Source organism: Callorhinus ursinus, unplaced genomic scaffold (assembly GCF_003265705.2).
Source record: "Callorhinus ursinus isolate GAN/ISIS: 27379988/994484 unplaced genomic scaffold, GSC_fseal_2.0 scaffold14, whole genome shotgun sequence".
NCBI lineage: Eukaryota > Metazoa > Chordata > Mammalia > Carnivora > Otariidae > Callorhinus > Callorhinus ursinus.
In genome coordinates this window covers 14,633,843-14,660,165 of record NW_027397076.1, presented here as the reverse complement: position 1 = coordinate 14,660,165, position 26,323 = coordinate 14,633,843, and the positions used below count along the sequence as shown (strand labels likewise).

General features: G+C 36.4%; 2 protein-coding genes across 7 annotated transcripts in view; one reads left to right on the top strand and one right to left on the bottom strand.

Moving 5' to 3' along the window:
* Positions 1-4,686, top strand: part of PLXNC1 (plexin C1) — a 147,147-nt gene extending 142,461 nt beyond the window's left edge. For 2 of the 3 annotated variants that reach the window (XM_073900505.1, XM_025881430.2), the window contains 3 exons: positions 591-731; positions 939-1,052; positions 2,206-4,686. In XM_073900505.1, the coding sequence (XP_073756606.1) occupies positions 591-731; positions 939-1,052; positions 2,206-2,310 (360 nt within the window). In that variant the 3' untranslated portion in view covers positions 2,311-4,686. The remainder of the gene's footprint in view (positions 1-590; positions 732-938; positions 1,053-2,205) is intronic. The other variant, XM_025881431.2, reaches the window with a different exon arrangement.
* Positions 4,687-5,749: 1,063 nt separating this feature from the next.
* The window catches only part of CEP83 (centrosomal protein 83), a 139,122-nt gene continuing 118,548 nt past the window's right edge, over positions 5,750-26,323 (bottom strand). For 3 of the 4 annotated variants that reach the window (XM_025881380.2, XM_025881384.2, XM_073900507.1), the window contains 5 exons: positions 24,619-24,776; positions 22,571-22,700; positions 9,366-9,469; positions 6,858-7,047; positions 5,750-5,926 (listed from right to left, as the gene is read on the bottom strand). In XM_025881380.2, the coding sequence (XP_025737165.1) occupies positions 5,822-5,926; positions 6,858-7,047; positions 9,366-9,469; positions 22,571-22,700; positions 24,619-24,776 (687 nt within the window). In that variant the 3' untranslated portion in view covers positions 5,750-5,821. The other variant, XM_073900506.1, reaches the window with a different exon arrangement.

Sequence of the window (26,323 nt, the reverse complement as noted above, 5' to 3'; positions counted from 1 at the left end):
TTTTTAGTATTATCACTATTATAATTACATAAAAACATTCAAGCTGACAGGGAACTTTTGTGAAATCAAGACATTAGAGCCCCTAATACTAATGACCATGTACTTCCTTGAGAACAGTAGAAGATCTTTATAATCTAATAAAAGGGACAAGCAGAAAAATCCACCACCGCCAATTACTTACCACTTTCATGGTTATATAAAGGGCTCAATCAGACCTACAATCAAGTCTTTCATAAATGCCAAAATTCACTGGTGGGTGAGGATGAGAGCAAATGTTTTAATTCAGGCTTTTTACAACCATTAGTAATGAACTATGATTGAAATAAGTTCCATTGTTACAGTAACTCAAAATCATGCAAAAATAATAATTTTAGTTCTTTTATGAGAGGAAGGCAGAATATATTAGCATTTAATCTGCCTGAAAAGAACAGTGACTCACCAGAACTATCTGGATAGCAGTCAGTCATTCAGTCAACAACATTTATGAAGGCCCACTGCATGAAAAAGCTTTGTTACTAGGAGGTAATAATGGTGGAGGTTCAGCTACACTGGTACTGTTATAAATTCCCCATGACTGTTCTATTTTTCAGGAAGCACCAACTAATAAACTTCTCTATGCCAAGGATATCCCAACCTACAAAGAGGAAGTAAAATCGTATTACAAAGCAATCAGGGATTTGCCTCCATTGTCATCTTCGGAAATGGAAGAATTCTTAACTCAGGAATCTAAGGTATTGTTAGAAAGTAGAAATAAGAGGGGTGCCTGGGTGGCTCAGTTGGTTCAGCTTTTGACTCTTGATTTTGGCTCGGGTCATGATCTCAGGGTCCTGGGATCAGGCTCTGTGCTGGATGTGGAGCCTGCTTAAGATTCTCTCTCCCTCTCTTAAAAAAAAAAAAAAAGAAATAAGATAATATTTGGTTACTTCTTTTTTAAAAAGTCATTTCAGAATCTCTCAACAAGACTCTCTTTCTTTAAGAAACATGAAAATGAATTTAATGAAGAAGTGGCCTTGACAGAAATCTACAAATACATCGTAAAATATTTTGATGAGGTAAGATTTTAAGTAACATTTTAAAAAAATGATAGGAGTCAGTCACCAGGATTTGGTTGTCAAGCGTTCTGTAGGTCTCAGGACAGCTCTGGCATCCCTAATGGCCAGAAAGGGAAGCCAGGAAGTCTGTCTGAGATGGGGGATCCTGGCACCAAGCCAGACCCTGCCTGTGGCTGCCCCTCTTCTAGTTTATCATGCTGCCCACCTTTGGACCAGCGTGAATTTACATTTGAGTTAATGGGGTCTGTAGCCACACTGACTCAGGATAACTTTGATGAGTAAGTAGTGGTCCTATTAAATAGGGCCAGCTTATGCTTGATTGTAATCTGCTAAAATGAAAGCTAAGCTTGTTAAATTGCCTAGATTCTGTATTCGATAGGTATATGAAAGTATAACATTATTTCTAACTTAAGCAACTATTTCAATAAACCATTCTCCTTTATGATTAATTCTCCTTAATTTGGATTTTTTTCTTTGGGAATTCACACAGACTCAGTCATCAGATGCGCTGTTTCCAAATATATGTTAATTCCCCTTCCCTGATTCCCCCCCACTCAGTCATGCTGGGACAGGCTATCCATGTCAATGGTGAGAATAGCTCACCAATTCCATTTGCTACTTGAAGATCAAGTGAAGCGCTAAGGTAGGGTAGAGGCAATGAGTTCCTTAACCATGATAAGCATCCCTTTTTCCAGGGGCCAGGGGTTAGAAGGGAAGCACTGGGGAGGGCAGGGGAGGCACTACACTGCCCAGGAGGGGAGGGGAGGGCAATATTCAACTCTGACCAGGATGCCCCTGCCTGCTGCATTTAAGAAGAAATACTTGCCTGCATGTTGGCTGCCCAGAATGCTTGCTGTGCTTGGAATGGCTGTGACATAATGCATAAAACAGGGCCTTGGAAGTCTGGCCCCATATTTGTAAGCAAATAGTTGGTATTTCTTGCTAGCTTCTATTTTAAGCCAAAGTGTTGTTGATCCTGTGATAATGACTTAGCAAAACAACTTGCAAAGTGAGTATGTAAATGATTGAAGAAAACGTTGGCATCTGTTTCATACAGATTTTACCACTCACAGCATCAGGAATGCAAAAAAACCCCCCAGAATTGTAATGCTAAAACCACAATATCTAAAATAACTGTTCTAATTGTCAACAGATTCTAAATAAACTAGAAAGAGAACGAGGGCTGGAAGAAGCTCAGAAACAACTCTTGCATGTAAAAGTCTTATTTGATGAAAAGAAGAAATGCAAGTGGATGTAAGCACTCTGGGGACTGGCTTAATCTGGCAAAATTCTTCAGACGACTTGGGAGCAAAATGGCTGCTTGAGCTACTCTGTGTCATTAATTTTTTTAAAGTTTGCACATAGGTTCCACTTTGAGCACTTTTAGAGACCAAGGCACATGCACAGCTTTTAGAAAGCATACCAACCACTGTGCCTGTGCATATACTGTAGGAACCTTTCTGTAAATAGAGTCGAAGTGGTTGTTGCAAACAGCCTCCTTGTTTACAGAGAATACAGGGCCAGTAAGCAAGTGTCAGTTAACTATAGTCTCCACTTAAGCACAATGACAGCAGTGGTTTTGTGTCTGAAAACTACAGTTATGTAGCACTTGTGACTACACTGCACCTCTGCAGAAAAGGGACACTGCCAGTGATCACAAGAAAATGTGAAATCAGTCATTTGGAAACAAGGTGGGAGTGTTAGGGCAACCTCGAGGATTTGCAGCATTGAAACTTTCCCCAGTAGTTCTTGGAAAAGCTGACCACGGAATTTGGTAGTGTGTACACTTAGCATTCGTGAGTGTGTGTGTGTTTTTAAACCAAAAACTGACAGTGTTGCAACATTGTTGAAAGGGCTCGTGTTTTTCAGTGGTCGCCAACTGCACTCCATCAACTCACCTCCATCTCACGAAGGAGCTCTAAAGCAAGGAGAGTGAGGAGGCTTTATTTAAATGCAACAGCATTTTACCCACTTTGTCCTGATGTGTGTTCCTTTTTTTCATTTTTTTCATACTAAATGTATTTGATAGTGGACATGTTGACTATTGTAAAACAAAACATCATTAGTTTATTTCTGTCTAAAAACTTTGATCAGAACTATCTGTAGAAGAGTAACTCCCTCCCCTACTCCTACATTTCTATACTTGGTGTCTCCTTGCTTTAGATTTCTGGTGAACCCTGTGGTTATAAATACTTGTGTGTGATTAAAAAAAAAAGATACACTTTACATTTCATGAAATTGCTGTTCACACTGGAGTATTATATATGAATATATATGAGGCCCAAGGCCTGAAAAATATTAGTATACAACTTGGTATCTTAGTCTTACTATGTACTTTTTGAAAGTATTCCTCACAAGAGAAAGAATTCAAAATACCCATTTTATTCATGCCTTTCTTTTTAAAGAATTCCCTATCCAGTTATATTGTAACTGTAGTCTTTTTATTGCTGATTTTTTATTCCTGAATTTTTGCTGCTCATGACCAATTTTAATACCACTGTGTTTTCCTTCTATTAAATCAAAAGTAAAAAATGTAATTGGCAACTCTCACTTTCCTTGTGGCACCTTTTACCCTTGGTGTTCCAAATCCCAGATTAAGGAAAACATTTTTTCAAGTAGCAAGTAAAACATGGATCATATATTCCTTAGAATCTTTTACCAACATTGTATGGGATTATCAGGATTTAAATCTGAATCTGTCTTTGAAAATGAAATTCTTTTTGCTCCTCAGTTTCTGGCAAAGAGTAAGAGGTGATACCTCAACAAAATGATCAAATAAGCAGTTATTACCCTGATAGGCACCTTCCCAATCCCGTCACTTTTGACCATTGTCTGTCCAATGGACACACCTCAAAAATACTACCAAATAAAAGGTTACTTACAAGTATAAAGGTGAGAGGTCTGGTCTCCATCTAAGGCTGCTACAGTCTTGACATGAAGGCATTCATAAGAGAATAACAGGACAGTTGAGAGCCAAGGGTAGGAGAGTTGCCCAAAAGACTTCCCCTTCTTTAGGGTACAGAAATGCTAAGAAAAGGATCAGCTACAGCTTTATCTAAGTATTCAGTAAATGCTACATGAGGGTGTCCCTGTCCAGCTCTCTGGCACATGAGTCCCATGTGGAGCCCTACCTCCTCTTCCAGGGACGATGCTGCTGGGAACTTTGGGCAAGTCACTTACCTCTTTGTGCCTCAATTTCTGTATAATATTTCTAACCTACCTCATTGAGGTGGTGTGAAGATTCACTAATGTATGTAGCGTGTTTGTCAATCCTCCAGTGAAAAGCACTATCTAGATCACATTTTGGATCACATTAGCCAAACGCAGTAATGGCCAAATTAGATGTGTGCTGAAGACAATCAGTCACTGGGTCTATATTAAACTGCAACCAGAGAAACAAATGGCAAACAATTTCTATTTTCAAGTTTCTTTGCATATTTTTTTGGTGCAAACAATTCATTTATAAACTTTTTTTTCTAACACTAGTGTCTACAGCAGCATTTAAAAATTAATTCTGTTACCTTTTCCGTATTAGGGATTTAAAGTCTATTTCTTATTGTATACCTGATTGGAGCTGTACTTGGAGATGAATGTTTTAAATGTCTATATCCAAAAATAAACATTTTGATGTAAATGTGGACTGTCTGTCTTTTTTTTCCTTCAAATGTTCTAGTTACAATAGATTTTTTATTCTAAGTAGCTCCATGGAAATTATCTAGGTGCCAGCGCGAATGTGAATAAGCAGCTCTGTAATGTAAGTACATCTAGTTTCTTCTAAATGACGCTAAGGAATGCTCATTTACATCCCTGGCCTCCACTATCTACCTGGACTTTTGATTCTGAAGACTTCTGGATAATGAACATTCCACTTAGTTTGGCGGACTTGAACTGTGCCTTGTTGACGTGAAGTTATTCCAGTAGAATTCCTTTAAAAGAGGTTAGGGATACACAGAAATAAAACATTTATAATAATTTGGTTAGATCCAAAACAGTGGGAGGCAACATTAAATACCAACAATATTTCTAAGGGACCCCATGGGGGTTCAAGTTTTACAACGAATGGCCCTTGTTTTATACAGTCACGGGTTTAATTATTTGTACTTTGTGGCTTTGGGTTAGAATAGAAAATAACAATGAGACTGCGACATTGCTAAATACACAATGTATGGTCAAGACAAAATTAAACACAATATAGAAAAATACTTATTAAGCTCTTTAATTATGTGCACACAGCTTTACAACGGTAGCATTTTATAATATTTATATATCTTCAAGTTTTGTTTTTTAATGCTGACTTTTAAGTCATCTTTTTTCAAGAACTAGAGAACTCTAGTTCTATATAATAAACCGGAAAATGTTTACTGACCCTATTACTGCCAACTATCTCAAAGAGGCAGAACGAATTCAACATGGGCATATTGCAGGCAAAACACCAAAAAAAAGAGCCAAAAAACTTCAAAGTGAAAATAAAATAATTTAAAAACTTGATTCCCTAATTCATTCATCTTTTTTTTAACATTCTCAAAGGGTTGTCAATAAATATTCTAAATATCTCTGGAGTTGTTTTAATGCTTCACTTGTCATTAGCATAATCCTCCTAAAATCCTGACACTGATGCAATATATAGTACGTAGCCAGTACCTTTACTTGAGACACAAATGTTCTGGCAAATGGTAATACAATATCTAAATGCTACATATGTTAAAACTTCAAGCTTTATTGAGTCACACTGATTTCATCCCTTTTGATCTGCTTTTTCTCTAAGAACATCATTCCCCAGGAGATCCAAGTTCCTCTAGTTGTTTCCTTTGTGTTGTTTCTAGTTCTTCTAGTCTTTTGCGAAGTAGAGAGAGTTCCCTTTGATGCTGTTCCTCCTTAAAAGCACAGAAAAAGAATAAAATAAACTCAGAAAAACGGCTGGAAAAATAACTGTTAGGCAACAGCCTGAGCGGCTCTTTCACTCGGGCCTGCAACATCTGGCACGGAAAGGATGACCATTTTAGCAGTGAGAAGACAGCAGTGCAGGCCAGCTACTAACTAGTCCTTGCTTCTCTCTTGCCTCAGGCACTAGCCTTCAGCAAATCCCAAAGTCTGTTCTATCTAGGTATAAAACTCACCAGGGAGTGAATTAGAAAATACTAATGCTTACAGGCCAACGTTCTAACAAGGCTGGAGTTTAATAGCAGCTTAATATAAACAAAGCACTTGGTCTGAGATTCAATTCAGTGAATAAATCTTTGGTGCTTATAACATTATAAAATGTAATTACTTATTAACAGTTCATCTTTCGGAAAATCATCCCATCCATTTGATTCCTTCAACATCTCAGGGAACTAATACAGTAGAACGAGCCCAAGATTTGGAATCAGATTTAGGTTTGACACTTCAATTCTGTCACTTATTAACTATGACCTTAGGCAAGTCACTCCACCTCTGACTCAGCTTCCTCATCTGTAAATTGGAATAATAACACCTTCCCTCAAAGTATTTTCCATTAGGATTAAATATCGTATGGAAAATGCATAATGCAGAGCATTAGTAAATGCTCAGTAGTGGTTAGTAATCGAGTGAGCTGTAAACTCTAGGTTATTCAAAGACTCATCAATCAAGTTTCTTCTTTTCAACTGCCCAGGAGATTTCACTCCTAGCACCATTACTAAGGGACAGAATAGATTCAAATCCACTTTGCTTCTACCAGCAAATTTCTATGATAAAGATTTGAGTTTTTAACTCTGAATTTAAACAGGTAAAAACTTACAGAAATGTTAGTGCCTTTTTTTTTTTTTTAACCATAAATGCTCATACCTGCATATGAGGAGGAAAGGATAGGTCCATGCCTGGAACCATGGCTGATGACTGAAAGCTAACAGGATTGACAGATGCTGTTGGAGGTATGTTAGGAAGCAAAATTAAACTTCGAAATTCATTATGTCTTCTCCGTATGTCCTTTAGTCTTTTTTGAAGTCTTGTATATTCTTCAAATGGAACATTTTGTCTTAAAAAAGAAAAAAAGTGTTTCTGTTCTTTAATAGTTATACTCTTGTAGAACAGTATGATTCACAGATTTCCAAACTGGAAGAAAACGGACTTCAAAACTGTAAGATTTATCTGTATATGATATATACATAAAACTCTATCTAAAAAGATAAACAGAAATATGACATCTTAATCATATGTTATTACTGTTAGCACTGCAAGCTTTCAACTCATTTTTATTATTTTTTAAAGATTTATTTATTTTAGGGTGCCTGGGTGGCTCAGTCTGTTAAACGTCTGCCTTTGGCTCAGGTCATCATCCCAGGGGCTCCCTGCTCAGTGTCTGCTTCTCCCTCTGCCCCTCCCCCTGCTTGTGCTCCCTTCTCCCTCAAATAAATTAAATCAAATCTTTTTAAAAAAAGATTTATTTGAGAGAGAGGGTGAGAGAGTGCATGCATGCGTGTGCACGCATGCAGGGAGGGGGAAGAGGAGAGGGAGAATCTCCAGCAGACTCCCCAGTAAGCGGGAAACACAACTCGAGGGGGCTTGATCTCATGACCCTGAGATGATGACCTGAGCCGAAACCAAGAGGTGAATGCTTAACCAACTGAGCCACCCAGGCAGCCCAACTATCAACTCATTTTAAAGTTTTATTTGCCAATTAATCAATGATTAAAAATCTTTCAATACTTTTACTTTTATTTCCACTCCACTCCACCAACCCATAAATCCTAAAACTGAAGACTCCTTAAACCAAAAGGGTGCGTTATTTTATAGAAGGAATCAAGTAGAAAATAGAGAAAATAGTAGGTTGAGTCATATGAAATTATCATTTTTATAGGTAAAATATAGTCCAATATAGGGAATTACATGTTGTTCAAGCTAATTATTAAAAATGTAGCTAATGGGCCTGCCTGGGTGGCACTTAAGCCAACTCTTGGTTTCGGCTCAGGTCATAATCTCAGGGTCAGGAGATCAAGCCCACATGGGACTCTGAGCTGAGCAGAAGCCTGCTAAAGTTTCTCTCTCCCTCTCCGCTCCCAACCCACCCACATGCACACACACTCACTCTCTGTCTCGCTCTCTCAAATAATTCTTAAAAAAGAAATGTAACTAATGACAAAGGTGAAGCTACCCACCAACTTTAGGGGAAAAGGATTTGGGATAAAAAAGCTAACTTTTCAGGCCTTTACATACCATCACCTTTTTGGACATGAATTTCCTGACCATCAACCACACCACTAATTAAATACAGTTTTCAAAACCACTCAAAGTTCTAGATGATCAGTGCCATGGCTGCCCAATCTTGATAATATTGATAATATTTCAAAATTAATGGTTATAGAAGAGGTAGGAAATTGAATTTTGATTTAAAAGAAATTTGGTGGCTTCTTACTTTGGAACAGAGTATTATAAAGCTGGCATGAATTTGGGACCCCTGGATAGCTCAGTCAGTTAAGCACCTGACTCTTGATTTTGACTCAGGTCATGATCTGAGGGTTGTGAGACTGAGCCCCATCTGCTTAAGATTCTCTCTCTCCCTCTGCTCTCCCCTCGACTCTCCCATTTGGAAAGGAAAGGAAAAGAAAAAAGAAAAGAAAAGAAAAAAAAAGGGCATGAATTCCATAGTCTATAAACTTCAGGTTTCCAGAAAAACAACTTTCACATTTTGGTAACAATCACATCCAAGGAAGACAGGTGCACATTCTAAATAAAACATCACTGCTTGATATTATAGGCAATTTCCATTACAGAAAAGTCTGACACTCTCTCATGCTGACGGCTACCACTGAAATTAGCTGAATTTGAAAAGTCTGTATTAACTAGAATCAAAGAGGTCATACAATGCCACTACCACTAAGTTAATATGGCAAATCATCTCTGCTCAAACATGCTCATCATGCAGATTATTAGCTATGTTTGTATGTAAATGAAAAACCAGAAGCTTTGGGCCAATAATATTTTTCCACAATCAAAAATCTTGATTCAAAATTCCAGACACATTTTTGGAACTATGAAATGCTACAACTCTCTTGTCTCAGTAGCAAGAACTCACACCACTCCTGGCTACCAAAGCCAGTGACCTTTCCTGTCAGTCCCAACCATAACACAAATGCCTGGCATATGTTAAAGACCTTCTGGTTTGAAGGAACAGTCAGCCAGAAAAAAAATAATAAGGATAATGAATTAGGAGTACAACAGTTTTAGAATTCTTTTAAACATAAAAGAAAACAAGTGCATTATAGAGAAAACAATGAAAGAAAGTATATTTTAAAAGATCAGTATCAAAGTTCTATAATGTCACTATATGGGATATGTATTTATACAAACAATTACCTATTTAACACCTGATTTTCTGTTTCTAATTCTTCTCTCTTTGCCTCTAAGACTTCTACTTTCTCCTGCAGTCTCTTCAATTTGTTTTCATGAAGAGATTTTCTCTAGAAAAAAAAGAAACAATGTGAGCAAATACATTAATACAAAATCTCCTCTTTGAACAAAATATAGAGAGAATATTTTACTCAACAAGAGAAATTTTACTTAAAGTATTTTCAGTGAATACTAGGAAGAAAGATTAGTAGATATGATTCTTACTGAAAACGGCAAAGATAATAAGCCACAAATGTACCTCATATCTTCACTGTGACAAATAGAACTGTTACGAATGCCAAACCAGAAAATGGGTATCAATAACTAACTGCTGCCAATAAAATATCTAAAAAAGGGAGTCAAATTTTACTAATGAGTTTACCTGTCACCTGATAAGGAATCACAAGCTCTTTATTTTCCCAAAAGATACGTTTTATAAAAGAACTAAAAATTTAAAAATAAAAGCATGCTTACAATTGATAAATTGTTACCAAAGCAATAAAGGATCAGAAAGCTAAAACAGATTATGGATGCATCTCAGATTGAAAGTATGCCTTTCTAAATATTAAAAAGAAAAAATTTAAACTTTACAAAGGGAAAATTTTCTAATATGGAAAAATCGGTATAATGCAAAAGTGGTATATAAACAAAGGTAGTTTTTCATTTTTATACGAGGTTTTGTTTTTTTATAGAAAAAATATGTATAAATGTTGCAACTCATTTAGTAGCTACAGACCTTTCAGGTATTTGTTTTGTAACTCTTTTACTGAAGTATATCAGGCTTATAGAAGAATGCACAGAATGTAAACATAAAGCAAAATGTAAAAGCACAAAGCAAATGCTGACCCTCTTACCTCATGGGTCAAGAGCACTGCCATACCAGAAGTGCCCCGACCCCTCCTCTTTTCAATCTCTACCCCCTTCTGTCCTCTGAAAAGGCAACCAATTTACTTCCAAAGCTAGAGCACAGTTTTGCTGATTTTCATATGACCAGAATCATAGTCTATTTGAAACTCTTTTACAAATGGCTTTTTTCACTCAAGATTGTGAGATATATTCATGTTCTTGCTTACAGGAATAGTACATTGCCACATGTTGTCCTGTACTTACGAATATCACATAGTTTAATGTATCTACCTGGTCCACCACTGAGGGTCATCTTGGGTTATTTCCAGTTGGGAAATAACACTGCTTTGGGCATTCTTTCTCATGCTTCCCATCACTTCCCATCCTCCAGCACCCCAAAAGGTTACGTCGCGCCTCCTCCCCTCTACCCTGGCAAAGGAACCATTCTTCTGTCCTTAATCACAAGTATATATTTATATGTTTACAGGTAATTTAGAACTCTGTCTATCTACCAATCTACCTGAATTTAAAGAATCATACAGTATATACTCTTCAGTCTTTGGGGTTTTTTGTTGTTGTTAAATATGTTGTCCATATGACTAAGCCATATTATTGTATGGCAGTTCTTTTCCATTGTTATGTTGTCATCCATTTTATAAATACACATCTAACCCATTCTCATAATGAAAACCAGAACTGTTTCAATGTTGAGGTTATTATGAATAAAGTTTCTATGAACATTCTTTAACATGTTTTTGGTTGATATATGCACTCATTTCTCTTGAGTATATACTCAGGAGTGAGTCACAGCTTTAATAAATACCACCAGTTTTCTAAAGTGGTTCCATTAATTACATGCTCACCAGCAATCTGTGAGCGCAGCCACTATGGAAAACAGTACGCTGGTTTTTTAACTTTTTAAAAAGATTAAATAGAACTACCATATGATCCAGCAATTACATACACAATGGAATATGATTCGGTCATAAAAAAGAAGGAAATCTTGTCATTTGTGACAACATGGATGGACCCTGAGGGCATCATGGCAGGCAGAGAAAGAAAAAATACTGTATAACCTCACTTATCTGGAGAATCTAAACAAATGAAACAAGCTCACAGATACAAAAAACAAATTGGTGGTTGCCAGAGGCAGGGGGTGAGGGATGGGCAAAACGGGTGAAGGGAGTCAAAAGATACAAATCTTATGTTATAAAGTAAGTCCCAGGGATGTAATACAGCATGATAACTATGCTGTATCACATATTTGGAAGTTGCTACAAGAGTAAGCCGTAAAAGTTCTCATCAGAAGAAAACAACTTTTTCTATCTATGTATGGTGATGGATATTAACTAGACTCATTTATTGTGATCATTTCACAATATATAAAAATATCAAATCATTATGTTGTCCATCTGAAACTGACATGTTAATATGTCAATTACCTCTCAAAAAAAAAGACTGTTGAATCCTGTAATAGCCTAAGAAGGCAAACACAACAAAATGATTCATATGAGTACTTAAATTTAGTTATTATTCACAGATTTGCTAGACATAATAAAATAGGATTAACAAAAAAAACCCCTATTTGTTGACCCTCTTCCAGCAATTTTAAATTGTACATAATAGCTTGATAGCTGTTTGCATTTTTATTCATATACAATCATGTCATGTGTGAATGACAATTTTACTTCCTCCTTTCCACTCTTTATACATCTTTTATTTCTTTTTCTTGTCTTATTATACTAGCTAGGACCTCCAATGAAATGTTAAACAAAATGGTGATAGTTCACATACTTGTCTTGTTCCTGAACTTGGGTGGGTGGAGGGACGCATTCAATATTTAATCAGTAAGTATGATGTTAGATGTAGGACTTTTGTAGTTACAAAATCCCTTCTATTCCTACTTTAATGAGTTTACTGTGAAAGGATGTTAAATTTTGTCAGATTTTTATGTCTATTAAGATGATCACAATAGTTTTTCTTCTTTGTTCTGTTACAGTGTTGAATTATACTAATCAATTTTGAATGTTAGGCTACCTTATATTCCTAGAATAAACCCTGTATGTTCATGGTATATTATCATTTTTATATATCACCAGATTCAGTTTACTAGTATTTAAGATTTTTACATCTGTTTATGATGTCATAAACCCAACAATGTTGGGTTCTAACCTTATATAATAAGTGGGGATGTTTTCCTTTCTTTTCTATTTCCTGGGAAAGTCTGTGTTAAGAATGGTATTATTTCTTGAGTATTTGGTAGAATTTATCAGTGAAGCCAAATGAGCCGGGCATTTTCTCTATGGAAGGTTTTAAATTATGGATTCCATTTATTTAGCAGATACAGGACTATTCAGATTACCTAATTCTTCCTGTATTAGTTTTGTTAAGATGTTCCTCAAAGAATTTGTTCACTTCATCTAAACTGCATAATTAGCATAGTTGTTTATATAATATTCTTATTGTTTTAGTATCTATAATAGGGTCACCTGACTGGCTCAGTCAGTAGAGCAAGCAACTCTTGATCTCAGAGTTGTAATTTGAGCCCCACGTTGGGTGTAGAGATTACTTAAAATCTTGGAAAAAAAAGAAAGAAATATAGTGATACCCCTTTTTCATTCATGATATTGTACATCTGTGTTTACTTCCTACCTATCTATTTTGTGGGGAGTTAGGAAAAAATGAGTCTAAGGCTTTATCAATTTTATTGATCTTTTGAAAGCTGATTTTTTTTTTTTAAATTAGCCCTTGGTATTTTAAATTTTCTCTAGTGTATATTTTGTTTCATTGATTTCTGGTCATACCTTGAGAATGATGACGGTGTCTGCAGTTAAATCTATCCACTAAATTCATAATTCAGTTATTGTGTATTTTAGTTCTAAACTTGCTATTTATTTTAATGGTTTTGTTTTCTGGAGCAATTCTCAAGCTTTTATTTTCTAAGCCTATAACAATATGTTAGTTTTAAATTCTATACCTGACAACTTCATTACCTGGATCCTCTACTGGGGCTTCTGTTTTTATTGGTTATCATTTCTCTTGCCTTTCAGTGTTATTTCCTCATGTGGTTGGGATGATGTTGATGATGATGATGATGACGATTATTCTTTATTAGTAGAGTTAAAGTATTTTGGGTTTGCACAGAAAAATTTAACAGGAGTAGAGAGTTCCCATATACTAACCCCTTCACAGTTTCCCCTATTATTAACATCTTACATGGGTGGGGTACATTTATTAATGAACCAATACTGAAATAATATTATTAACTAAAGTCCATAGCTGACATTAAGTTTCAGTCTTTGTGCTGTACAGTTCTATAGGTTTTGCCAAATGCATGATATCATGTATCCACTATTATGGTATTTTACAGAATAGTTTCACAGCCCCACAAAATTCCCTTGCTCTACCTATTCATCCTTACCCCCCTACCCCCTCCACCCCTGGCAACCACTGGAGTTTTTTTTCTGTCTCCATAGTTTTGCCTTTTCCAGAATGTCATATAGTTGAAATCATTCAGTATATAGTCTTTGCAGACTGGTTTCCTTCACACCAAGCAACATGCACTTAAGGTTCCTCCATATCTTTGCATGGGTTGACAGCTCATTTGTTTTTATTGCTAAATAAAAATATCCATTGTATGGACGTAGAACAGTCCTTTTTTTAATCCATTTAGCTATTGAAGGACATCTTGCTTACTTCCAAGTTTTGACAAATAATGAATAAAGCTGCTATAAATGTTTATGTGTTTTCTTGTGTGTGAACGTAAGTTTTCAATGCATTTGAATAAATATCTAGGAGCATGATTGCTGGATGGTCTGGTTTGACTATGTCTAACTTTGTAAGAAACTACCAAAGTGTATTCCAAAATGGCTGTACCCTGTTCCAATTCCACACAGTGAATTAAAGTTCCTATTTGTTCCCTCTTCACCACTGTTTAGTATAGTCGGTGTTTCAGATTTTAGCCATTCTAATAGGTATGCAGTGTTATTTGTGTCTATTATTTATATTTCATTTATGCTTAAATTTTTTATTTATTATATATTTTAAAACTATGGAAACAATTTGAAGTTTATAATGTTATTTTCCCCTAAAGTAGACTTACATTTGTTTCTTGCAGGCAGCTAGAAACACTAACAATTTGGATAATTTTAATCTAATTATAAGGACTGACATTATCTGAAGCTATGTTTCAATACTTGCAAGGGCTAGGCTATTTCCAGTTCATTCTTAGTCCAAGGGTATATCCTTCCCCTTCAGGGTCCCAACCCAAAGGACTAGCATACTTAGACCTGAGATCCTCTCTCTGGCAAATTCTGAACTCCAATTTTTGTTCCCCAAGCCCTGTGAAGTTGTCAAAAGCTTTGCTTCACTTCTCAGCCTCTCAGCTGTCTCTTCTAGAACAGCAGTTTCCTCTAAGGGAAAAGCAACCTCACATGGCCACGCTCACTTCTCTCTGCTTCCTACCTCTCCAGGATCTTGGCCTCCTAATTCTTCGCTGCCCTCTGTGGAGATATTTATTAAAATACTTTGTCCGATTCTTCTAGTTTTCATGTGGAGAGCTGATCCACATTATTTCCTAGTCTGTCATTATCAAAAGCATATGCTCCTTTTAGGAATTTTAGTTCAACTAGTCGCAGACATTTTAAAGATGGAAATGCTTAATACTTCAATACTGTATGATTGTTATAAATCTGCAATCTTAAAACTTCTCCATTATATCTCCAAATAGTTGTATTTCTCCTTTTTTATTGTTCATTTAAACTGTAATACAAAATTTATTTTATCATCAAATCTTAAGTACACACACACACAGCGTACACATTAACTGGGCCCTATATTAACTATGGGCAATACAAAATATAGAGATTTCTGAAGGGAATTCTAGTCTATGAGTACCAAATCATGAAAAAGGGCTTTCTGGAAAGGATAAGAAATTAATTAGGGAGACACTACATCAAAAACTAATGATGTAATGTATGGTGATTAACATAACAATAAAAAACTTAAAATAATCCCCCCCTCAAAAAGAAGTTAATTAGGGAGAATCTGTAATACTATGGGGATGTGGATTTGCCTGAAGGTTCTCTAGCAAGGGACTGATAAGTAAAAGATATTGTTTTGAGAAGTTTGATATGGCATCAGTATATGAGATAGACTCTGAAGTTTGCCTCTTAAGAGGCAAATCTGGAGATAAAGCTTCACGTCAGAGTTCAGGACAATGTTGTGCTCATCCTGATCACTGTAAAACAACCATTTACTGAGCGTTTACTAGGTGCCAGGAAATGAGCTAGAATGCAATAAAAGCACTGGTTGGTTAGTTAACTAAAAGACCCAGTGAATGCCTTAGACCCCCCCCCCCACTATAATCATTTCTTTACAGACACCACCCTCAATACCTTGACCCAAGTCTCCCTCTTCTTCAAACTCACCTGGAAAAACTTGGACTTTTTTTTTTTTTTTTAAAGATTTATTTATTTATTTGAGAGAGCGAGAATAAGAGAGAGAGAGTACATGAGATGGGGGGAGGGTCAGAGGGAGAAGCAGGCTCCTCGCTGAGCAGGGAGCCTGATGCGGGACTCGATCCTGGGACTCTGGGATCATGACCTGAGCTGAAGGCAGTCGCTTAACCAACTGAGCCACCCAGGCGCCCAAAACTTGGACTTTTATTAAATACAACTCTACTGACTGCATGTCTGGACCTACACAACTGAACATAGTTGGCAAACACACATACAACAATGCACTGTGCTACATGACACTCCTCCCTAATTTTCCTAATCCAATCACTCTCCCAAACTCTCATATTCTTTTACAACTTCTTGTCTCTCCTCAGATATCTAACACCTGCATTCTTCACAGTCTGAACTAAAGACCTGGATTCTTTTTTGCACTAAGAAAACTGTAGCCATCAGGAGAAAATTTCCACACATCTATCAATTTACCAGAAATTTATAATCATATATTTTGCCTTTTTCCCAGTTATAATAGATACACTGTGATCCTATGCCTTCCACCTCTCAATTGCTACTAAAGGATATCATTTGTGCAATTGCCCCCTTTCTTCTGCATCACTGATTTTCCCCTTGCTACTGAATCATTCTATAATTCACCCCTCCCTTAAAAGAAGGCTTTGAACTCATAACCCTCCCTAGCTACCACCCCAGTTCTCTACTTTTTACAATGAAATTCCTTAGACAAACTCTATCTTTCATTTCAATCTGGCAACAACTCTTGACAAGGCCACCAACAATCACTGCATAGCCAAATGAATCCCTAGTCTTCATAATGCTATTTTATCATCTTACTCTCAACGTCATTTGATATAGTTGATCTTTCTTGAAGCACTTTTCTTCATTTGGCATCCAGTAGCTTCTTGGTTCTCCTACTTTTCTTATTCCTCTTCTTCTCAACTTCTAAACTTCGGTATTCCTCAAAGCTCAATCCTCAGACCCATTCTCTTCTTAGTCTTCCTTTACTTTCTAGTTGACTTCATTCAGTCCCTTTGCTTTCAATACCATTTATGTGATGAGTGCTCCCAAGTCTTTATTTCTAGTCTAGTCTTCCTTCTTGAATTCCCAATTCATGTATCCACCAGACTGGTGAACATCTCCACACGGAAGTCTAATGGGTATCTCAAAGAGCTAACATGTCCAAAAGAAGCATCTTTATTTTACTGCCAAACCCATTCCTTCTAAAGTCTTTCCCATGTCAGTAAATAGCAACTCTATTTTAACAAAGTGCTCAAGCCCAGCATCTTAGGTCATCTTTGATTTACATCTTTCATGCTCTACAACTATTGTAAACTCCACCTTTAAAATAAAGACAGAATCTGACTACCACTCCACTATTTGTCCCTCTACACAACAGCCAGAGATTCTTCTAAAATATAATTCAGATTTTATTATTTTTCAATTTAGAACTCTCCATTGTGTTCCTACTACATTTAGAATAAAAACCAAAGAATAAAAACATCACCTGGTCTACTACTCTCTCCATTCCAGCTACCTAGCTCTCCCTCTTTGCATTCCTTCAACATACCAAGCAGACTCCTGCCACTCTCTTTTTACTTGCTATTCTGTCTGGAATACTGCTCCCCTACATAGAGAACATGGCATCCTCCCTTCAGGTCTCTGCTCAAATGTTACCTTATCAAAAAAGCCTTCCCTGACCACCTATTTAAAAAAGCACCCTCTATCCCCCTTAGTTTTCCTGTTAGCACACATCTCCATCTGACAAATATTTGTTTCTTTACTCTGTCATCCACCCACTGCAATGTAAACTCCTCAGCACAATCTTTATTTCTCTATTCCAGTGAATGAAACTACCGGATGGATACAGAAGTAGGTACTCAATAAATTTTTTGAATAAATTGGCTAAATGAATACAGAGAAACCTGGTAGTGGATAGGATGTTAGCAACAGGAATAAAAGGAAATGAGGTGAGGGGAAAAAATGCAAGACACATTATAAAGGAAGAATTCATAGGCCCGAGTGATTGTACTGGGTTGAGGAGTGTCTCCCAAATATTTATGTCCACTGAGAACCTCAGAATGTGACCATCATATAGAAAGAAATTTATTTGGTCTTTATCCTGGGTTTCTAGCACAGAGTTCCTAAAATCCTTGGAATTTCCTGAATGACAGGAGTGTCTTTTGTTATTCATAGACTAACAATGAATAGTTGTCATCTTTGATTTACATCTTTCATGTTCTACAACTATTGTAAACTCCACAAGACACACAGGGAGAACACCAGATGAGGACAGAGGGACAGAATGAAATGATATGTCTATAAGCCAAGGAAAACTCAGGGATTGCTAGCAACCACCAGAAGCTAGGAGAGAAGTGTGGAACAGATCCAGCCTTTGGAGGGAGCACGGCCCTACAGGCATCTTGATTTTGGACTTCTGACCTCCAGGACTATGAAATAATACCTTTCTGATGTTTTTTAAAAGATTTTATTTATTTATTTGACAAAGAGAGACACAGCGAGAGAGGGAACACAAGCAGGGGGAGTGGGAGAGGGAGAAGCAGGCTTCCCGCCAAACAGGGAGCCTGATGCGGGGCTCGATCCCAGGACCCTGGGACCATGACCTGAGCCGAAGGCAGACACTTAACGACTGAGCCTCCCAGGTGCCCCACCTTTCTGATGTTTTAAGCCACACAGTTTGCAGTATTTGTTACAGCAGCCCTTGGAAACCAATACAGTGACTAGATATGGGGGAGGGGTGAATCAAAGGTTTGACGCATACGTGATAGGAAGAATGACATTCTACTGAAAGAAATGAGAGTTCAGAGGGGGAAACTGGCTGTAAGGAATGATTTTACTTTTGATTTTAGTGGTCCAATACAATCACAGGATTGTCAAGTAGATGCCTTAGTGTTACAAGTATTATTACAACACAAAGAAGCAATAGAAAAATCAAAAGAACATGAATACGAGAACCAAACCTGGGATTCCTCTTTTACCACCTTACTGCCAAATTCAATGAACTCTTTTCAGTAATCATGCTAAATGACCATTTATCTTTGATACCTTTCTTTTCCTGTGACTTTTACAACACCATACCATAGCTTCTACCTCTATGACCATTCCTCTACTAAATCTAGTTCCTCTTTCTAAGTCAACTTAATTCTTAGTACTTTTATTCTTCAGTCATCTCCAAAATCTCAAGTGTCTAATTCTTTATCTTTAATCTGAATTACTGATCTCCATGTTTTACATTCCACTATTTCTAGTTACTTACATAGTACCCTCACTTAACAGGCTGGGACGTGAGTACAGGGATGTGCCGCCTTCACTTCAGTTCTGACATGTGTTTGGTGGAACTTATCTTGCCTTTCTACTCCTCAGCTGACATGTGTTCTTCACTCCATCATGACAACTCCATTTATATCCTCTCACAACTAAAACACTTGATATTTTTTCTTCCTTCTTATTTAGCACCACATCCTATAACTTAAAATAATTCTAAAGTGTCACGTTTTACCTTCATTCCTATATCACAAGCCCACATTCCACACTTCTTACCTCATTGTATTAAAATAGCTTCCTAACTGGTCTTCCTGTCTTCAGGCTTTCTTTTCCCTGAACCTGGTCTCAAACTTTAGTGTCCAAACAGATCACCTGAGAGTGACTATTAGTATTCTTTAGGTATTGCGTGTATCTTATTTCTCCAACTAGATTATATGGTCATCAAAAGCAGGAATTAACCATGGCTTCTATTTTCCCCTACGTGTAGAATATAATGCTAGGCCACACAACATATTCAACAGATATTTTACAACTTCAAGACTACAGTTCATTTTTTTCCCCAAAAACATTCATAACAATAATCTAATCAAGAATAATTTCAGAGAAATATACCTTAGAATATAAATAACAAGTTATCATCTCAAGTGCCTCAAAAGGAAAAGTACAACCCATTGTGCTCAAACCAAGAGATCTCTCTTCATACTCACACTTCAACAATGTATAGAGAAAAACATACACAGAAGCCAACAGTCACAGGAAGGCATTCCAACTCAAGATACCTGGTCAAGTTTTTCCAAACAAATCAACACAGCAAAATATCATTACACAAAGACCTTACCCAAAAACACTTATCAGAAATGACATAAGCTTTGTGCATAAATAAACATACTCAGATGGCAGTAAGCCATCTTTTCTAGCCTCAGGGGAAAAATAAAGCTGTTACTCCCCAGTTATAAGAATCACACACTAAAGGATTATGATTTTTGCCCTACAGTTAATATTTTGTGACTTGTTTTAAGTCTTACTGCATAAGAAAGTTATGATTTTTGTTATGTAAAGAACTTAAAAAGTCTATTGCACTCCTAAGAATTATTTGTGTAATCTTACAGCCAAAATTTTCATTTAGAAGCATTATCTTTAACTTGAATGGGAAAGAGTTTGAATTAAAGAAATTAACTTTATAGTGATTATTCTACCACGAGAAATAAGACCCATATGGGTACAATGAAGAAAAAAGCTGTTAGGTATTTGGAATCAAAGAAATTGGGACATTAAAAGAGTAAAAGCACAGAAAGAACACAGGATTAAGGACAGAAAAATGTAAATTTTAGTTATGGCATTGAATCTTACTAGTCAAGTAATCTTGGCTACCTACCACTTCAGTTTCCTAATCTGTAAGAACTATCTGAATGCTAAAATCCCCCAGCCCTAAAATTATATGTACTCACAGACTTTTTATAGTATTTCTATGTAACATATATTGTCTATTTTCCCACTTTAAAGTTGTATGCCTCTAAGGAAGTGTCCCATAAGCTCGGGGTCATAATTATTCACTGAACTGAACTTAACAATTTCCTATGACTTAAAATCATAACTCACAGATCACATTTCTTAAAATGATATGGATATTTGCTATGTTCACACCCATCATTTGGCTGGTATTTCAGTAGAAAAAAAAATTCACCCCAGGTCACAATATTGATGAAAGGTTATTTTGCCAGGTTTCTTAAATTATCAGCTCTTCCCCTCTTTCTAGTATACCTACGATTAGCTGGTAACCACCTCTCTCACCACTGGATGTCACTTTTGCTCCAAAAGAAGTCAACCCAAACTAACCCCAGTAGTAATTAGAATCTGATCTCTAGAATACTTTGTTTTTAATTTTTTTTTAAAGATTTTATTTATTTATTTGTGTGAGAGAGAATGAGAGATAGAGAGCACGAGAGGGAAGAGGGTCAGAGGGAGAAGCAGACTCCCTGCTGAGCAGGGAGCCCGATGTGGGACTCGATCCCAAGACTCCAGGATCATGACCTGAGCTGAAGGCAGTCGCTTAACCAACTGAGCCACCCAGGCACCCTCATCTCTAGAATGCTTACCTCTAAAACCTTAACACAAACATTTCTCTGTGAAAGATAAAATCAGCTCTTATAATTTCTACCGATTTTTGGCTAAAATCTGGCTTTAGATGCTTCTAGGCTTCAAACAGTACAAGGTACCATAAGTAAAATTTCTAAGATCATCCCAAGCCATAAAACACTTCACTGAAATCCCATTAATACCCATAAGTACTCAGTACTTATATGGACAGAAAGAAAAAGAAATGATAGACACAGGGGGAAAATCAAAGACAGTGTTTGTATCTGAGTATAAAACACCGAGAGTCCCAGATAGTAAATGCTGTTTTCTAATCTCAATGTTATACTACCTCCAGCATTATGGGAAGAGAGAAGCAATATTCAGAAATCAAGAAAGTGGGAAAACAATGACTTGTAGACTTCTCCTACTGTCACTCCAACTATCAGGATGCATTTGGCAGTTAGATCCAGTTACCATAAATGGGTGACTAGGAACTGTGTCTTTGGTTTCCAAATTCAGAATATGTAAATGATATAGAGTTCTCTTCTCTTATGCAAATATGAAGAGCTAACCTTTCCAATAAACATACAGACTAATATTAAGATACTGGTGTGCCTATGTCTAGAAGCGCCTTCCTCTCATCTCAGACCTTCTTGCTTCCCCAAAACAAATGCCCTTACTAATGGAACTTATCAAGTGGGGGCATGTTACATCATTTATGGGATTTTTTTTAATGCTACTCCTCACCCCGCACCTCCATACACATGCAGCAAATCTTGTTGAAAGTAAGGGCTGAATCACTGCACCATGAGTCATGGTTATTGATGGGGCCATGCTACATTCCTTGGGTTTTCTGCAGTAGAAAAGAAGTTGTAAACCACTGACTTAGATGAATCATCTGATTATATTATTTCCATGATGCTCTGAACTATTTCCAAGAAAACAAAGTTTTTAGGTTATGGAGCAAATACGCTTGCAAAGTGAAACTTAAAAAAGATCACAGCTGTGGTAACTATAACGGCTGTTTCAGAAGCCAGGCCGGGGTGGGGGGGGCAACTTTCTCCTGGGGCAAGGAGATACTTGCTCTACATTTCTGAGTTGGAAACAAAAAAGCATTTTAACCACAAAAAGGATGTTATAAACAAGTATTAGTTAAGCATAGCTAAAACAGACCCAATTGCCCTGTAATCTTATTAAGTGCAGAATGAGTTAAATAAGACTTATATGGGCTAGTCCAGAAACTTTATCAATGAAAAAACACGGTGGGGAAAATGCATTTCGGCTCTGAAAAACAGACTTGGAACAAGAAATTTAGAAATAAACCTGTTGAGCAGTTTGCGTCTTCCCAATTTATCTCTGCAAGGTTGACAGCAAAATGTCACGTTTAAATATCAAATTAAACATACATGAAAATTTCAGTTTTAATTACATTTTATTCTCCCAGAATAGTTAATTATGTTTTACTCTATAGAAATCACTTTAATAAGAACCACTTGCCTTTTTCTGGGCAATTGCAGCTCGCTGCAGTTTTTCTTTAGCTTGATTATACTTTTCTTCTCTGTCAGTGATACGTTCCTGAAGCTTATGCTTTTCTTCCAACCACTGTATCTGTTTCTCTTCCAAAGTCCTGTCAAAAGAATGTATGCAAAACATGGAAGTTAACTCTTAAGATTAAATAGATATTATCCCAAGTATAATCAAACTCACTACCTGCTTCACTACATTAAGTATCCAACTGCTGGTTCTCTTGCATGGTCACATATTTGCTAATTCTCTCATTACTGAATACCTCTTGTGAACCAAGCACTGTGACAGTGTGTATACTACACCATTTACTCTTCACAATAACCTCTTGAGTTAGGTACTTCTATCATCTCCATTTTATAGATAAGGAAACTGAAGCCTAGAAAGTAGTTAACAAATTTGCTTAAAGACTTACACCTAAGGGGGCGAGTGGCTTAGTGGATTAAGCGTCTGGCTACGGCTCAGGTCATGATCTCAGGGTCCTGGGATAGAGCCCCAGGTCGGGCTCTCTGCTCAACGAGGAGTCTGCTTAAGACATTAACAGCAGGACAAACACTTGATAACCAGCTTTGAACCATGATAACCACCAAGCTATAAAAATTGGATCTAGCATGGGTGATGGGTATTAAGAAGGGCACTTGTGATGAGCACTGGGTGTTATATCTAAGTGATAAATCACTAAACTCTACTCCTGAAACTAAAACTATATGTCAACTAACTAGAATTTAAATAAAAACTTGAAACATTAAAAAAAAAAAACAACAACTGGGTCTAATAAAACTGGCTAAAAATCAACCCAGGACTGAAAAACCAACGTAGGACGTTTTCTGAATAGAATAAAATTCATATAAATGGTATTTTAAGATAGTATAACAACTTATATATTTAAAGTTCTTCTGCATACCTTGCATAATTTTTAGTATCATTACTACATATAATATGGCAGTACAAATGAGATTTATAAAATGAGATATCATATCTTGTGTCTAAGGTCATACAAGACTAAGTATTTTAGCTGGGACCAAAATCATATTTGATTAACACTTCATCCAGCTATTTTCTACTATATAATCCTATGAGTAACATTCAGAAACCAATGACAAATGATTTAATTTTGCTAGGTATACTGTCATTACAATTCTTAAGTGCATTTTAATCAAACACTTGGGGATTCCAAGATATAAATTTCTATTTTTTGCAAAATATAAGCAAAATAATTTGGACCCTGTGGAATGTCACAATGTACTATGGACAAACACCTTGCTTACTTTCTTTTCTTAAAATTTGCATGTGTGAAACTATGGAAAGCCTTAAAATATGAAATAATGAGAAACTAAAGGAAAAAAAGTTTTATGTGGCAAAGTAACCTTCAGAAGAGAAAATCCAAAAAGAATAATGTTTTGTAGAAACAAAAAAAAAAATACTAACATGTTAACAAGACAAAGCAAATAAAAAAAAGCAGCTTTCTATCATACCTAAACAAAATTTTCCAGAGAATATAAGTGCTTGAATATCACAAAAATCACCTCCTTGCCAGTTTACTATACACTGTCTATTATTAACAAATTGAGGCCAAAAAATAAACAAATAAATGAACTATTCAAAGTAAAAATCCAAGAGATTATAGTTCTAATTTTAGGGAGTTTTGCAAGTTACAGAATTTTTTTTTTCTGTTCTCTGGCATTCAGAAGAACAATTTAGATATTTGAAGTAAAAAATATATTAATGTATTGGTTTACTCAATGAATAAAAAAGTGTTTCTCTGAGGGTTTTCAGAATGTGGTTAGGCAGAATTTTAAAAAGTCTTCTGCCCTAAATGCCTTAAAAAAAAAAAAATTCAAGAGTCCATAAAGCTCATTCTCTAGAAACAAAGTACATTACCTAATACCATTGTACACTGTCAAAGGGTATTTGTAACTAGTTCCCAGAACACATTCAATATTGGAATCATCACTAGAAGAACTACATATAATATAGCAGAAAGAAGAAGTAGTTTGTATATAAAAAAGAGCAAACTCTACCTTTCAACTTCTAGTTGTGCTTTTTCAGCTTGGCTTCTTAAATTTCGGCATTCTTGTTTTAACCTCTCCACCATTTCCTTCAGCATTTGGTTTGAATTCAGCAACTCATTCTCTGACTGTGCAAGCGAGGTCACTTGGATCTGCAAACTACTGATTTGCTTAAAAGAAAGGAAAGAGAAACATAAGGCTGCATATGTAATACCATATGAGAAAGAAGATAGTAAGCATCTTCCTTCACAAATGCCCCACCCAACTGATGTGTCCTTGAGGACACTCTGAAATTAAATAGTAAACAGCAGCAGCATGGGATCCAATAGTATAGGATTTCCTATATATAGGAATATATATATTCCTATATATATATCATTTCCTAATATAACCAGAGAATATCAAGAACCAGATTCCTTAGTCTGCCACTAAGTCCTCTCCTCTTCTTCCCAAAATAAGCAGGTCAGAAGAGGTATTGAGAGTAGGAAAAGGGTTATAAGAAGGAGAGGAGAGAAGAGAGAAAGGAGAATCTAACCATTAGAGAGATTCTCCATTGAACTTCCTATAGCCTCCTAGGAAAGAACAGATTTTAAAAGCACATCAGCTGGGAAAGCTGCTAAGGAAATCCATTCTCCCATTTCCAGATACCCTATGATCAGCAACCCTTCCAGGAGTTCTGCTTTCTAAATAGTTAGGAATCATAAATACAGAAGGGATCGCTTTTACATTGTTTTTAAGTAGTTTCAAAGCATTCCATACACTCAGCATTGGGCAGAAGAAAGATATTCTAAGAAACTTAAAGAATGGCAAGGATTCCTTGGCCCGTAGAGCCATTTATCAAACCATGAAATGTCACTCAGGTTTCTTCTCCATCCTAATTTACCTTTATCTGGGAGTAATTTTTCTCATGAAAAGTAGCTAATTATCTAGTTACAAATTAACAGGCTTTTAAGTTCCATCCAAATAATCTTCACTTGGAGCACAGTTATACCTACTTCCTCCATAAGCCATTTTACCAATTAATTAACAAATACTCATTTTCTCTTTTTTTAAAGATTTTACTCATTTATTTGAGAGAGAGAGCGCACAAGTGGGGGTAGGGGGAGGGAGAGGGAGAAGCAGAAGCAGACTCCCAGCCGAGGAAGGAGCCCGATGCGAGGCTCAGTCTTAGGACCTGGGATCATAATCTGAGCTGAAGAGAGATGCTTAACTGACTGAGCCACCCAGGTGCCCCAGCAAATACTCATTTTCTTTCACCTTGTCTTACCTCTTAGCCATTCTCTGAGAAAAGGTGGAAGGAGAGAATCAAGAGACACAGGACCAAAAGAACCCATTATGAGACTCAAGAGTCGAAAGAAACCAGATTCTTTACTCAATAAATTAAATAAATGCAAAATAATTCCAGTATTTCCTGATGGCAGCGAAGCCAATAAGACAATTGTCAAAATAAAGTAAAATGGTATGTCTCAGATTTGTACTTCAGAATAAATTTCCCCATTAAGAACAAGTCAGTCTTCATTTTTAACTGGAGTTGTAAATATTAAATCTGTATTACAGTTGACTAAACAAGCAACTTTCAAGGAGCTTAATATCTCTCGTTATCTAATAAATGACAGAAAGCCCAATGCACATGGTACTAAATAACTTCTCTCAGAGTATCAAACATTATGTCCTCCTAGTTGAGACTTAGAAACCACAACTGCATATGCAAAGCAAT